A 16,148-nucleotide genomic window follows, 5' to 3' on the forward strand; every position below is an offset into this window, starting at 1 on the left:
AGGTGAACCTGGCGACGGAGGGGGAGAATTCCTATAGGCAGTGCTTGTGAGCTTCTTATCTTTATTGCCCCTAAAGAGAAAATTCTAATGGAATTTAAGGTTATTGATTAATTTAAATTAAATGAAATACTAAGAAGAAAGGCTTGGTCAGGGAGGACTGAACTTTGGAGGGCCATAAACCACTGTAAGGTGTCTTTTTCACCCCGGAAAGACCATGTTGAGAACATGTGGTGTAAGGGGGTGAGGCCGGGGAAGGAAGGGGCAGATCTGTGTGACCATTTGATGGATGAATTGATTCAAGCTGGTTGACTGGGAAGGGGAGGAGGGCAAATTCAGCAAGGGCTCCACACCTTCCAGATTGAGTCACCCGAGAACAAGCGGACAGAAGATCGTAAGGTTCACTAAGTGAAAGCTGGAAGCATTGGGGTTTGCAGTTATCACATGAGTTATCACATGAGGCAATGCTGCCTTCCTTCTCTCCTGAATTCAGTCCTTTGCTGCATGAATTTAGCGCTGGAAGGGTGTCTCCTGTGTTCTAGAAGCTAATGTGGGGAAGGTGCTATTGGCCCAACCAGTGCCCCAACCTGCCCCCCATCACAGGCTGGGTTCAGTCCCCGGGTCTGTCTGAGTCACTCAATCTCAACCCACCCAACGCTGACCTGTGGGTTTGCCCCTCCAGGCCTGCTCTCCTGCCCGGTGCTGGGGAAAGACCTCTATGGACAGCAACAGCATTTGCAGGCCCACCCACAGGCAAGAGCGCAACCAGAGACCCATACACCGCACGCTTCAATATCTGAGGCTTATAAATCCAGCTAGGGTCCTGCAACATGAGAAATATAACACATTGCCTATCCTACCTCTTCGACAAATACACCTTCACAATGACCCCAAAGGCCAAGTCCCACTTCAGAACGCTTAGACTCCCCAGAGCTCCAGGCTGGCACATGCCAGGACAGGGAGAGGGGCCCCAACCCCTGAGCCACCTTTCTTTCCTACCCCCTCAGCAGCACCCCACGTGCAGAAGAGCCTCTTGTGCACGCATGTGACACCCCCATCCACGTATCTAAGCTCCATCCCACCCCCTTCCAACAGCTATGCCTCGGCCACCCCTCAGAAAGAGGGGTGTCCACATGGATGACGCAGTCCCCCTGGGGGCTTGCCTAGGGAAGAGGCCTGTGCAAGTCCTGGAAACGGGCTCAGGGTAGTGCGGACGAGTGAGTCCCAGTTCCTGCGCTCCGATGTGGCCAGGAGGGAGACCCCGCGTGGGCACCGCCTCTTGGCCCCACAGGACACAGCCTGAGGCAGGCATGTGGCCGGAGCAGGGCCGGAGCAGGGCCCCGTTGCCCGCGCCTAAGGCTGCTGCTGACCACGGCGGGTCCCTGCCTCCTGCCTTCTGGCTGGGTACGGCCAGTGAAAGTGCCCGTGGGCATCAGAAGGCGGGAGGGGAATGAGGGGAACTGCTTCTTTCCCGGGTGACTCCCTGAAGGTCTACAGGCTGCAGCCCTCTCCCAGAGGCCACAGCTCTAGATCTTTTCCAGATCAGGTAACAGCTGCCTCCTCTTACCCTTCAGGCCTCAGCTTGGTAATGGCTCCATGCTCCCAGCACATTAAACTCTCTCCGCAACCCCTCTGAGCCGTCCCTCTCTTCCGGGGCGGTTACTCCATCTTCTCCCAACTGCCTGTCCCTAATGCTGCATCTCAGTGAATGGTTCCCCCAGGGCTGACGCTTAGGTGTCCCCGGTTCCCTGACGGCGTCAGAGGCCGTCTCCCTTTTTAGCATCCCTCAGACCCCTCCATTCTCTCTGCGGCCTTAGCTTAATCTCTCATGGGCTCTGTTCTGGGCCAGAAGTGGCCAGCCAGTGGCCAGTATCCATGATAACTGCTCCAGCCATCCTCCCACAGGCCCACAGTGAGCTGCCTAAAACACATGTCCTCCCAGAGCTGCCCCTGCGCGGCCTCTGTGCCCCGCCTCACACGCACACGCACATGCACACGCACACACATACACCCTAGATATAGTCCAGCCACGCAGAGCTGCTCATAGTCCACTGACACACTTCATCTTTATTCCAGAACACCTTTCTCCCAGGCTTGTCCTTTATCCTCCCACTGGGCTCACCCACTGAGCATTTTCCAGATTCACTGCAAGCATCGCCTCCTGAGCGAAGGCCTCTCTGGTGCTCTCTGAACAGAACCGACCATTCCCTCAGTCCCCTCACTCCATCAGTAGCGACATCCTACATTGCTTCATCGCTTCTCTAGTCCCCAGTACACGGTTCGCTTCTTGAGAACGATCTAGCTTTTCAGGCAAAGTCACTGACTGTAAAGGACTCCAATAGCACTTGCTTCCCAGGCAAGGGTGGCTCCTCGGTGTTCTTCCTCCCTGGCTCCTTGGGGCAGCAGCTGCCTGGTGCCCATGACCAGACTGTGCGGTGTGCGCCCTACAGCTCCCGCACTTTCCTTCCCCGCACAATCTGACATCCTGACGGAGGATCTCGGCAACACTGGTCTTCCTCACTAGAGCGTACAAACTCCAAGGACTATGGCTCTCTTGCTCACCACTGGGTCCCCAGATACCACAGACCCTGCTGACACATAACAACAGCTCAAAAAGTATGGGGCTTTTTAAAAACAGGCTCCACACCCAACATGAGGCTTGAACTCAGACCCTGAGATCAAGAGTTGGATGCCGTACGCTCTACCCGCTGGGCCAGTCGGGCACCCCGCGGCTCAAAAACTACGTATCTGTCTTATGAATAGAAGTGGTTTTGGTTGGAGAACCGAACCGACTTTGTTGCCACCATTCTTCCTGACCAGCCTGACAAACTCCTCGGATATAAGTCAAAGAATCCACGATGACCCTCCATCCCTCCTGGGCCTCCCCTGTATGCAATTTGAATTAGAAATTAGCATTGTGCAGGTGTGAATGTAGACTGCACAGCTGCTATAGAAGAAAATGTGGAGGGTCCTCAAAAAAGTAAACAGAACTACCATATGACCCAAGCAGTTCCGCTTCGCAACTACCGCAGAGAATGAAAAGCAGGGTCCCAGACCGCTCTCCGTACACCTGCGTTCATGGCAGCACCACTCACAACGTCCGAAAGATGGAAACAACCCAACGTCTGCTAACAGATGAACGGGTAAACAACATGTGATCTCTACATCCAGTGGAATATTATCTGGCTCTAAAAAGAAAGCACATTCTGATATATGCTACAACGTGGGTGAGCCCTGAGGACATTATACGAAATGAAATAAACCAGTCACAAAAATCAGTCAAAAGCTGTATGAGTCCACTTATTTGAGGTCCCTAGAGTAGCCAAATTCATAGAGACAGAAAGTAGAATGGTGGTTGCCAGGGGCTGGGGAAAAAGGAGAGAATGGGAGTTAAGTGTTTAATGGGTACCGAGTTTCAGTTTGGGAAGATGAAAAATTTTTGGAGATGGATGGTGGTGGTGGTTGAGGAAAAGTGCCGCTGACCTGTACCCTTAAAAATGGTTAAAATGGTAAATTTTATGTTCTCTATAGTTTACCACAATTTTTAAAAAACTACATTTAAATTTAAAAAAAAGAAAGAAAGAAAGAAAAACCAGAATTGCAACCTATCTCCTGACACATGGAGGAGACCTCCCAGGCCTCTGGAGCTTTCTCTAACCAGGACACATACTGAATCAGGCAGCTGGGAGCTTAGGCAAGGTATTTTCGTTTCAACTGATCCCTGGGAGTATTAGGAAGCTGCTAGATTTTTAATCCTTTCTCTTTCCAGGTTGAAAAGGTCACCCATGGGGTATCTAACCTTAGATAAATTCTTCTCTATCAACTACTTTTCAACATCAATCCACAAGGAAGCCCCTCTTAAGGAAATGAAATAGAGAAGACAGGAATAAGGCATCCCCCACAACTAGCAGCAGACATCTTTGTTCAAATGGCATGCTTAGTGTGCGTGGGTGTGAAGGGGAGGAGGGGGTCAGGATGGGCCCAGGCTCTGCTTCTCCCGGGGGCCTGGCACAAGGAAGGAGTGCCTTCTGTTACCTGTCCAGAGTCAACTAGGTGCTGTCCGCCAGCCTCCTCCCTCAGAGACCTGTCGGCCACCGGGCCGTGTCCCCCACCCAAGGATGAGGTGCTGGGTGGAATGGGACCCTCAGAAGCACCTGCAGGGAAGGCTTCTTGGCTCTAAACCATCTCCAGGTACCCCACACTCCTGGGATGACCCCATCCCAGCTGCTTGGCCTGGACCTCCTGAATCACAAGCTGTCTTGTCTCGGGGCGGGTGGGAGTGTGGAGCCCTGGCACCTCGCTATGTGCTCCCTTTCCGCCCCTGCAGCCAAGTGGTGTCTGGACACCCAGGAAAGCCCTGCATAGGATACAAGGTGCCCGAGGACCAAATGCCCTGTGGGTGGCGGGTGGAAAGAGGGCGAAACGGCCCCCACCCTGTGCTTTGGGAACTGAGATCTGACGTGTGGGAGCCTCAGGACTCATCATAGAGGCAGTGGTGACACCTCCTTCCCCTGCAGCTTCCCCCAAGGGCAGGGCCTTCCCGGCCTCAGACGCTCACTTGGGCAGGAGCAGGGGACTGTCCTGACCCTTCACTCTGAGGGGCCCCTTTGGCGGGCCCAGCGGTGGCAAGGGTCAGGGCACAGGAAGTCCGATTTGCTATTCGAATGTGGCTGGAGGGAGGAGCACCCGGACTGGGGCTGCAGCCTGTGGGATGACTGTGCTCCGAGCCAGGTTTTCCGGGAACAGGGCAACAATTACCCTGCCATTCCTGAGAGCCAGCTCCTGGCTTCCTGGCTTTCTCCTTGAGGAGGGGAAGTTTTTAGGAGGCTTTCATTTCTGCAGCTTATATCCCAGATGAAACCAAAGTTCTGCTCCTGGAGGTTCTGTAGCCACCTCCTAAGCTCCCGGACCCCAAGCTCTTCTTCTTTACCCCAAGTAAACTGAGGGTATTGACCACGTGACTGCTCAGGCTCCTGCCAGCAGCAACAGCCTCCAGTGGAAAGTTACTACAAGTTCTTCAGGATACTACCCGCACCCATACACACACACCTGCCCCCCAAAACTGTACACTGAGGCAGGGCCATGTTAGGACTTTAGAGGGCCCTGGGCACTTTTGCTTTCATGGGCTCCTTCCGCCATAAAAAATGTTAAAAAGCATATTTTATAACTGTATTGGTATGAGGCGAATATATAATTATATGTCTTCAAACATTTTCTTCTACCTAACATTGCATTTTTTTCTTCTGGTTTTAAAATAAATTAAAATATTTTCAGAGGCTTCTAAGTATCATTGTGAGCATTTGACGCTATGCCTACTGCACCTGATGGGTCTGTCAGCCCTGCATGAGGGACATACAGGTGGAAGGGAAAAGAAAGAGCCTCAGCCAGGAGGAAGGGTCTAACCTCAGCAGGAATGTGACCTGAGCCAGTCACTTCCCCTCTCTGGGCCTCAGTTTCCCCATCTGGGGAAAATAATACTATCTACCTCATGGAGCAGCTGTGACGACTAAAATGAGATCCTGTACGTACATACCTTGCTTAGAATGGTGCCCGGCACAGAAAAATCACTATGAGAGTGTTAGCTGTCATTAATAGTACTGAGTACTACTGTTCTAGCCGCTCAGCGGACCCTCTACAACTGACACTACGAGAAAGCCTCCTGCTGACAGGGATGTCTCAGACCTCCTGGAGCGGATACAGCTATTTTAGAGACGCTTATTCAGGAAAACTGTTTTCCTAAAATTCCCTGTCAGCATTTCTATGGCGAGCCCTCCCCCCGGGGGGGGGGGAACCAACACCACCGGAGAAACTGCGGCCTCCCCCCCTGAGCCCACAGTGAGGGGCATTCCTGGGCAGGAAGAAGGGCCACAGGGCCAGAATCTGCCTCCTCCTTTTATCCTTCTGCTCAGCAGGTGTCAGAGCTCAGGGATTGAGTGGGAGGCTTTTTAAAATGCAAAGGCCTCTGGGATAAATGAAGGTCTAATCCCTTAATAGTCACACAGAGGAGGGCCTGACAGTTGGGCTTTCTAAGGGGACCTTGAACCCCTACGTGTCAAGGGCTTTACACACATTATCTCCTTTAATCCTGACAACCCCCTCCCCCAGGCGATGACAGTGTAGGGATTACTATCCCCATTTTACAACCCAGCAAACAGAGGCTCAGAGAAGGTCTGCGACTTGACTGCAGACCACCCCTACTGCCCCAGGCACCTAAGAGAAGATCTGGAAAGGATGAGAAAGGGAAAGGGAAGGCAGCTGGCCCAGGTCGGCTTGGCCGGGGCGGGGGGGGGGGGGGGGGGGGGGGGAGGGGCACTGGCTGAAATGCTCTGGGCCTCAGTTTCCTGAATCCACAAGGCGGGGGAGCGTTGGCCCCACATCTCACACATTCTGCTCTTCTCACCCCACTCCCAGCCTGGTCAGAACAGATGGCCAGCTCCTTTCCTGGCCCGCCCGTGGCGTTTCTCCAGTTCCTGGAAGGGACCGCCACCAGCCTCGTCACACCCCTCCCTGACCCCAAAGCAGCAACGCCCCCTTGGGAGGGGACTTGTAAAGCGTTAAATTGTTGCTGCACTGAAGGGCAGGTGGCCTTCAAAACCCCAAATTTCCAGCTAATCAGGGTGGCTGAGCAGGGGAGCCATGTGGTGTCCAGACTCTCCAGGCTGGCTCATATTGTAGGAACAGAGACTTTGCAGCGGCAGGCAGGTCCTCTCGGGATGCAAACAGCTTGGCCGGCAGCAGGACTTCCGTCGGCACCCTTCTCTGCTCCCTTCCCTGCAGCTCTGCTCTCCTTGGGAAAATGTGGGACTCTGGAAGCCGAAGTGGGCTTATCCGACTGTGAGTGGGAAAATCAGGGCCCCAAGGGAGGGCTGGGCCTGCGAGAACAGGACAGAGCGGCAGCAGGCAGCCCCGGGGAGCAGGCCCCACGCCGGTCCTACCTCCAAAGGCGGGCCTCATGGAGAAGTCGTGGTCCTCCACTCTGAGAAGGGGCTGAGGTTTTCCCTTGCGGATTTTGGTCACGTCAAGGTTCTTCTTATACAGGTGACTGCAAAGACAAGCAAGAGACATTTTTTCAGTGGCCCACAAAGGCATTTGTGGGGGTGACTCCTTGCAGGATCTACCTGTTAGACACCATTTCTCCACCCCTAAAGGCTACACACACACACACACACACACACACACACACACTCCCACCCTGTCCCCTCCAGGTCCTCACGGGCAGGTCCTGAGGACGACACCCTTCTAGGGCCTTCCTAAGGTAAGTTATGATTGGATGACAGCATTTGGGTTGAATGGTGGAGGATGATACATTTTTTTTTAAATGTTTCTCTTATGTTACTATAATATTGGTTTTGTAATCAATAAAATTCTGACACAAATATGGCGAAGTTTAAACATGCTGGTTTTATCCTCGCCAGACCCAGTGCTCCTTCCGTCAGTCCGGCTGGCACGTGTCTGCACAGCCCACCCTGGAGCAGAACCTCAGCCCCGAGAGCAGGCAAGGCACAGGCCATGGGGATCAAGGCCCCGCTGGGGACAGAGTTGCTCTGGTGACTCAGGCGGGTGGTGGAGGCCGGAGCCAGCCTCGGGCTGCAGACCCAGGTCCACTCTCTTTCCTTAACCCAGATGACAAAGGGGTCATTCTCTAGTCTCTCTCATCCACACTCACTCTTTCCAGATCTTTTTTATTTTTTGTTCCTCACCAAAACCATACATAATCCGAAAGCAGTAAAATCCAAAATACTCTAAAGCAATATTCTACTGACATAATTATCACTAAACAGAAAGAAGAGAGGAGGGAGAAGGAAAGGGAGAGAGGGAGGAAGGATTTGTGTCTGACAAGATGTGAGATCTAATTCTTGACTGAAGAAACTGAACAACCTTATCGGAAGTCAGTGTTACTGTAAATTTTGTTATGTGTAGGATATTTAAGGACTGTAGTAGATGAAGAGATTTGGGGTTGAATGTTTGTTGTGCATTTAAATACAATCCCTATTTTACGCTCAGTGTCCTTATCATACTTCAGGGGTTTTTTTTTTAGAAAAATAGGCATATTTCCTGTTTAGACTTTATAAGAGGGAAGTAACATGTTCCTCTCTCAAGGTTCTGTTCTTTGAGACATCTTTCTATGAAGTCCTTAACTTTCATTCTCTGTCAGCTCTGCCCAGATGGTGTAATTTCTTGGGAGGGCTAAAACCGAGCTGATCACTAAAGTAGCCACTAGCTCCATGTGGCTGTTTAAGTCAATTTAAATTAAATTAAGTTAAATTAAATTAAATTAAATTAAATTTTAATTAATAAAATAATTAATACTAAAACAAAATAATACTCATGTTATTTAATTATACTAGCCATATTTATGTGCTTGATAGCCACTTGAGGCTGGTGGCTACCATGTTGGTAAGTGCAGCTCTGTAACATTTCCAGAATCTCAGAAAGTTTTATTATGCAGTGCTGGTCTAAAGATTGGTCTGCCCTCCCCCGTCCCCTCCAAGAAGCAGATTCCCCTATAAGCTGGGCTTCCCACCTTACAGCGCTACTCTTACAGCCACCTGGAGCTCCAGGCCTCCCAACCATTCTCCCCTTCCAGCGATGGCTTTGGCTCCAACAGCTTCTCTTCCTCTCCATCAACCTTGGGATGTCAACATGCATGAGGACAGCCACCCCACACTCCGGTCGCACAAGTCCTCAATTCCTAGACTCAAATCCACTTGCTAACCACATCTCTATGGAGAACCTACTCTGCCCAGATGCGGTACTAGTCATGGGGAGGACATATAGTCACTGCCCTCACAGGGCTGATAACCCAGTGGGGAGATAGACAATAAGCCAGTGGACAGATAAATAATGTAACTTTAGAAAGTGCAAAGTGCCATAAAAATGTAATCAACCAGGATAAGGAATAAGAGGGAGATGGGTTGGGGTGGAAGATGGTCAGGGAAGCCACCTGAGACCCAGAGGGGATGAGGGACAGAGCAAGTCATGAGATGATCTAAAGAACGTGCACTCTGAGAGAGGGAACAGCAAGTACAAATGTCCTGAGGTGAGTCTGGCTTGTGTGAGGAGAGCAAGGAGAAGGAAAGTAATAAGAAAGAAGGTGGGAGACAAGGCCAGGGACAAGATCATGAGACCCTCACGAGTATAATACTGAGAGGGGAAACCCATGAAATTCTGAGCAGGGGAGTCATAAGGACTTGTTTAGGACCTGAGAAGATACCCTGGCTGCTGTGTAGAGAAGACTGCAGAGGACACAGTAGACACCGGAGACCGTTAGGATTCTTGCTGAGAACATGGCGCCTAGATCAGGGCGATAGGGAAGGGAGGTGCAGAGAAATGATCAGATCTGAGGAAGGCCGAAAGGTCTTGCTGACGGATTGAGTATGGGGTATGAGGGAAAGAGAGGGGCGAGGATGACGCTGGTTTATGACTTGAGCCCCTGGGTGAATGGTGGGGGCATTGCCTGAGATGGCAGGTGGCACGTTTGTGGTGAAGGGGGTTCATCTCATTCTTAGCCGTCTTGATTTCGAGATGCCGATAAGATATCCAGGGAGAAGGTGAAAACAGGGTGGGGGGCACTCAGAAGCAGGGGCAGTAGTAGTATTTTCACTTCCTTCAGCCTTGCAGGTCCCTAGGGTCACTGAGGGCTCGGCAGAGGAGCCCTTGACCTCTGCCCTCAAACACCCTCACCCCAGCTTCCTCAGCGTCTCCCTTTCCCAAGGCCCCTTCTCGTCAGCCTTCACACTGGATTCGAGTCTCTCCTCCCCTGAGCCCAAACTAAGCAGCGTGTCTCTCTAGACCGCACATCCTCCTCATGCAAAACGTATTGAAAAGCGGCAGCATTACAGGTATGGTAGTTATATTTGTCTTTAAATGTTTTCTTTAAAAAAGAAAAAAAAAGAAAGAAAAGTCCTCCGCTCCTAATAAATCCATAATCCTCGCAGACAGCTGTGTGCCTCGGGCTGCTGCCACCGCGTCGCTGGCAAGCGCTTCCTGCCCCGCTTGCGCCTGCCCCGAGCCCCGCAGGAGCGCCGGCTGAGCGTCGGCTGCCCTGCAACACGGAGGGCCGTGCCTCGGCTAGAAACCTGCTCTTTCGGGACCGGGCACTGGGCTGTCCTTCTAGCACCTGAGAGCTCATTCTCAATCTGCATTGCCGCCTCCCTGTCCTCAGCGCACCCCCTGAACGCTAATATCCCCCGGCCCTGTCCCAGCCGCCTCCTCTTCTCCCGCTGCACCCTCGGTGGCAGGCAGCCTACGGCTGTGGCTTCGGCTGTCATCAACATGTTGACGATTCCTAAATCTGTACCCCCTGCTCTCGATCTTTCATCCAACTGCCTAACTGATGATCCCCCGATGGATATCCTATAGGCATTAAAACTCAACACACCTCTAGTTGGGTTTGGGACACAGTTTGAAGTGCTCTAGGCTGCAGGGTGAGTGGGCATTCAATAAAAGGGGAAGGGAAGGAAGAGGCACGGGAGCGGACCGAGGGAGCGTGCGGGGCACGCAGGGACCAGGCGAGGCAGAGCCTTGAAGGTCATGTTAAGACTTCTGTCTTTATCCAAAGGTGATGGGGAAACACTGAAGGCGTTAAGCAGTTGGAGGAAGAAGCCATGATCAGAGTTGCTTTTAGACAAGCCTATTGGAAGGAAGTCCAATGTAACGTCTTCCTCCCAGGTAGCTGGAATATGGAACCCAGGTCGAGTTCCCTTGAAGCATGGTGGTCACTGTCAGGGTGCCTCCACGGAGCTTCCACTGTCACGGGCTCTGCCCCAAGCCCAGCTCCAGAAGTCAGGGGGTACCAGGTCACACCAACGGCGTGACAGGCCACATTCGACACCGCAGCAAAGACATCCCAGAAAGGCGGAGGAGGAGCTCAGCCTAAGGGATTAGCAGATCATAGACATTAAACTCTGAGTGCAGCAGTTGCCCTAGCCCTCTGCCTGGCGGGGAGCAAATCCCTGCTGGCCAGCAGTTTCCATATCCATTTAGAGGGGAGGATTAGGGAGCGGAAGTCCCAGAATTCCAGCCCCCCTGAAGGACAGAGGAGATTTGAAATGCCTGTGCCATTAATGAGGGCCCAGAACTGGGCTTTTGTTGTTTTGTTTTTTAAAGGAACCAGTTACTTGATAACTCAGGCCACTGATGTCCCCAGCCTTGGGCTATTTGTGTGAGTAGATGTCCTCAATCCGCCCTTCCAGTGCCCAGATGCCTCGGCCCGAAAACCCCAGACTCCAGGGGCCAGACCTGAGTCCCAGCCCAATGCGGGGCAGCCAGCACCTCCACGGGACCTCAGACCAGCCTTGGGCAGGGAGAGAGGAAAAACGTGCTCACTACACCTTTGAGAGGCAGGGCTAGTGCCCCCCGGGCTGAGGTTTATTTGGTAGCCATGACAGCAGGCATGACGACCATGCCTGTGTGAATCACCCTCTCTTTGTGCAGGCCCTGAGCTGTGGTTACCCCCTCATTCCGGTGGGCTAGGTCTCACGACCACCCCTTTTCAGTTGGAGAAATGAGGTTCGGAAAGATCGGGCCATGGCCAGGGGAGCCATAAAACCAGGCCCCCAACCTGGCTTCCCTGACTCCCTGGCCCCACCTCCTTCACCAGGCGTCTGGAGAGGGTGAGGCTCACTGGGCAGCAGGAAAGCAAAGCTGCCCCTGAGCCCAGTACCACGTGAGCCATGATGCTGACCAAGAGAAGGATAGCCAGGGGGGCTGCAGAGCGGGGAGAAAATATGGAAGCGGCCCCCAGGCTCTGGGACCAGGAGGAACCAGAGAATGTTATCTGGGGAGAGTACAGCCTCCGGAGACCAGAGCTAGGTTCATTTTCAGATCTCCAGGAGAAGGGCCTCTTTCATGGGGAAAGCAATCACGTGGTCAGGAGGCCAACCTAGGTAGCAGGCATGGAGGAGTGGACTAAAACTGGGATGTTGGGAGGCTGGGAGGCTGAAAGGCAGGGAGAAGAGAGCAAATCGAGTAGCTAGGAGAAAATGGGTTCAGGTGGCAGCAGTTCCATAAAGAGGGACCCAAAGGGTGGGACAACTGGAAGCAGTTCTGGAAAAAGCACCTACTGAGCAGAATAATTGTTTTGTGAGGTTGCCTTGGGCGGAGTGATACGGAAGGTATACAGGTTAGAAGAGATCCTAACAGTGTGTGCGTGTGTGAGAGAGAGAGAGACTGGGTGAGATCCTTTGTACGGTGGATGGTGTGTGTGCATGACCGTGTGAGGTAGGAGGGGAGGCCAGGGCTTCACAGAAAGGAAGCTGCCCTACGGAGATGACGTGCTCTAGAAGTCACATCATTTTGTTCCTGTTTATTCGTGTAGCTTAACTTGTGTGTATCAATGACGGAAGTAATCTTTTAGTCAGATGCGTGGCTGAAATTTCTCACAGACATAGCTTTATGATTGTCTGAGCATGCACATGCCCTGGTGGATTTAGAAAGGCCTAGAACCATGTGCCCTGGTGTGACATGTTCTCCATCCTCTCTCCCAGCCTCTCTTCAGTAATTATTTTTTATTTGTTAAATGTGTAGGCTCATCTTTTCTTCCACTTTAACACCTCCTGGGATGGATTTCGAGAAACTGTCCTCAGCCCTCAAGGGTCAGATTCAGTCTGTCCCCAAGCTCATGCAGGTGTCTGGGAATGACTGTGGGTCTTCCGAGGAGTGACACAGGTGTGACAGCCCAGACTGCCGAGTAGGATCCCTGAGGATCCCTGAGGGGCTCGTGCTGAACCCCAGCACTGTTCTCAGAGAATAGACAAGTCCATGGCCAATACACGCTCCGTAAAATAGGAATCCTATAAGATAGTCCAAAATGTGGGGTTTTTTTTGAGAAACTGCATAATTTATTTTCCTCTTCAAGATTCAGAATGTCTATTTGCATATAAAGGTTCTGGAAGCTGAGCTATAAAGACATCTGTTTAAATGATCTAAACCAGACTTTCCCAAGTTTCTTTGACCCCAAAACCCCCTTTTCTCACAACACCTATTCACATTTCAGTCTTAGAGCTCAGAGGAATTGCTGGGTCCCATGGCCCCTGAGGTTCCTTCCAATTCGACAGCCTGTGATTCTGCCAACAGAACCGGGACAAGATCTGCAGAGCAGTGCCTCCTTCCTGTCATCCTGGACAAGTTTCATCTGTTTGCTTTCGGCATGAGTGGCGTTAGGCCTGAGAGTAGGTACCTCGCCCAGAGCGGCGGTCTCCAAAGCCGGCGTATACCTGGGGTGCTTAAGATGGGCCACCGGGATGCAGAAAGTAGAGACTGTAACTCTTACTGATAGTTTTTATCTAAAAATAAGGAAGCAATCAATGTTTTACTTTAATATATATATGTATAATATACATATAATATAATATGTATAACATATATTACATATAATAGTATATGTATATAATTTTAAAGTAAATATATTGGAGGTACAATTTCAAAAAATTATCACCGATAGCAGTGCCTGATTAAAAATAAAAGCCAGTGACCTAGAAAATGTGCTCAATATATTAGTTTATATGCACAATCCCTGGTTCACAATGCGTAGTAGAATGGAGAACAGATGTGTAACATCTCACACGTGCTGTCTACATCTCGGCTGCTCGCTCTTTTCTTCATGCTGAACAGTCGTGTCGACATCATGCTTTGTACATCGGTTCAAACAAGCTTACTAAGGAACTTCGATTTGTAAATGTCATAATTTTCAATGCAAATTCCGGGCCTAACCAGTATCTTGGAAAGATTTCCATTACATCCTGCAAGAGCAGTTCCTGTTGCCCACACATGTATTTCTGATAACCCAACCAATTTGATATACCTTTTTAAGATTGAAACAGTGCAATGAAACCCAATACCATGATAAAGCTGTTCCCAATCAAATAATTTAAAGAGGACAGCTCTCAGTTACATTTTTTTAATAGTTCAAACTAAATTCCTATCTACAGTCCCCCCGCCCCCCGCAAATTTCTTGAGTGCAATTACTCAGCAGGGCCCCGTGGTCCCTACAGGATGTCATCCTGAGGAACAAAGCAGCACAAGCCGAGAAGTACAAGATATTTTACCCATGAACACTTCAACCACCTGCTTTAAATCAAAATGCTTGGACAAAGCCCAGATGCCAGAACAAAATGCTCAACCCAGTCTGGCTTCGCTCTCTCGCGGCTTGTGACACTGGAGAACATTCGAGCTCCGAGAGAGACTGTTTTCCGTGAGGTGGTGGCCCCATCTACCTCTGGCTGGAAAATCGGCTCCAGCGGGACAGCGTGACCGCCAGCCCTCCTGCGAGCTGTCCCACAGGGCGCCGCTACAGGTGACCTTCCTGCCCTCCCACCCACGCCTTTACCTTGGCTTGGCCATTTCCAGCTGCCCGGTCCATCTCCTCCTCTTGGGCTTTCTGCTCTCCGCAAGAGCCGTCAGGCAGAACAGGAACAAGATGAGTCTTGTGATATCAGGCATTCTGTGACCGTCTACGACGCCACCAGCCGCTCTCCAGGAACCTGCCGCGGGGCCGACCCCCCGGGCCGCACCACGGATTCAGTCTGCCGCTTTGGGACGGTGCTTCTCCAAGGCGCTGCAAGAGCATGACTGCCAGGCTGATTTTCCCGATTAGATATTTGATAGGGGTGCTCGTCCCACCCCACCTCCCACCGCCCCCCCCCCCAGGCGTGACACAAACACCAAGGCTTTGCCCTCTCTGCTGCTTAGTGATTGGCCGTTAGTCAGCAAGTTTGTCCTCCTGTGAAATTCTGCTTCCGCTGAGTCCCAGAACAGCTTTGCTAAAACTGTTACATAAAAAAAAAAAAAAAAAAAAATTAAACCTCTTGAACATGCCAGCTCTTTGCTGAGATCATTAATCCTTCCCTCTGGCTGCATGAAACCAGTCTGTCACATCCCCTAGGGAGACAGCTTGGATTCTGAGTGGATTTGCAGGGAAGACCTGATGGACAAGAAGAGTGCATGAATGCGCTGGGGAAATGCTGAGTAAACACACAAATGACCTGTTTTCACAGGGTTGCTTTATTTCTCTAAGAAAGCATATTTTGCCTATGGCCAGGGATGCTTGCTTTCCCCCCAAACACACATCGTTTTCTCAGTGAAAAGACATCAAAGCATAAACCCCTTTTGATTTTGAAGGAATGTATAAACCAAAGGAGAATTCATGATTATGTAAGCTGTTCTTATCATGAGAATTAGATTAATTTGGGTCTTTAATCCTAAAATATATAATTTCATCAAAAATTACACTTGATTCCTATCCTGGGATATGGAATTGTGAACATTTGAAGTGTAAAGATACATGTGGTTATATTTAATCTACTGAACAGAATAAAATGTTTAAAAACTACTTATTACTTGCCTGCTGTGTCCGAGATGGAGAGGAGTTTAGTGTGGTAGAGACGTAGGGAGATGAGGTTGGAGGGCAAGAGGAGTGATAACCAGAAGTCAACAGAATTGGGGTTTTAGTGTGTGAGAAAGAAATCCTTTAAGCAAAGTGGAATGACATGATGCAGTTTATTTTTTTTTTTTAAGGAATTCCTAACTGGATCAGTTGGATTGGAGAAGATATAATAACAAAGGAGGATGAAGTCCTGCCCTAATGGAAGGAAGGATGGAAGGAGAAGAGGAGGGAAGACAGAAGAATGAGATAGTCACGTTATTTCTGAAGTCGAATACATTTGCTGACTGAATAGAGTGGGAGTAAGAGAAGGCAACAGAGATATCTACGATTCTAGTTTGGAGGTGGGACTGATGGATGGTACCACCACTAACTGGTATCCGTTAGAGGTGGACCAGTTTGGTAGGGAGATGACATAGATTTTGACTTGTGGAATTTGAGGTATCATGGGACTTCCAGATGCCCAATAGGCAGCTGGAGAATAAGTAAGCCTGCAAGTCAGGAGAAAGGTCGGGACTGGAGAAAAAGATTTGGAGCCATCAATGTATGGTGGTAGTTTAACCACAGGAAAGGGTGAGATCTTCCAGGAAAATAGAAGTCCCAGTATAAGCATAGAATCCTCGGGAATCTATACTTTCTTTTTTTTTTAAGATTTTATTGGGGTGCCTGGGTGACTCAGTCGTTGAGCGTCTGCCTTTGGCTCAGGGTGTGATCCCAGAGTCCTGGAATCAAGCCCCGCATCAGGCTCCTCCGCTGGGAGCCTGCTTCT

General features: G+C 50.6%; 1 protein-coding gene across 1 annotated transcript in view; it reads right to left on the reverse strand.

The window, feature by feature from the left end:
* Nucleotides 1-14,642, reverse strand: part of LOC123798562 (gamma-aminobutyric acid receptor subunit rho-2) — a 43,918-nt gene extending 29,276 nt beyond the window's left edge. Inside the window, exons 1-2 of the mRNA XM_045807072.2 lie at nucleotides 14,327-14,642; nucleotides 6,933-7,039 (exon numbers count right to left, since the gene is read on the reverse strand). Of these exons, the coding sequence (XP_045663028.2) occupies nucleotides 6,933-7,039; nucleotides 14,327-14,439 (220 nt within the window). The 5' untranslated portion in view covers nucleotides 14,440-14,642. The remainder of the gene's footprint in view (nucleotides 1-6,932; nucleotides 7,040-14,326) is intronic.
* Between the last annotated feature and the right edge of the window lie 1,506 nt (nucleotides 14,643-16,148).

Source organism: Ursus americanus, chromosome 11, assembly GCF_024610735.1.
Source record: "Ursus americanus isolate L20-20 chromosome 11, mUrsAme1.1.p, whole genome shotgun sequence".
NCBI classification, from domain to species: domain Eukaryota; kingdom Metazoa; phylum Chordata; class Mammalia; order Carnivora; family Ursidae; genus Ursus; species Ursus americanus.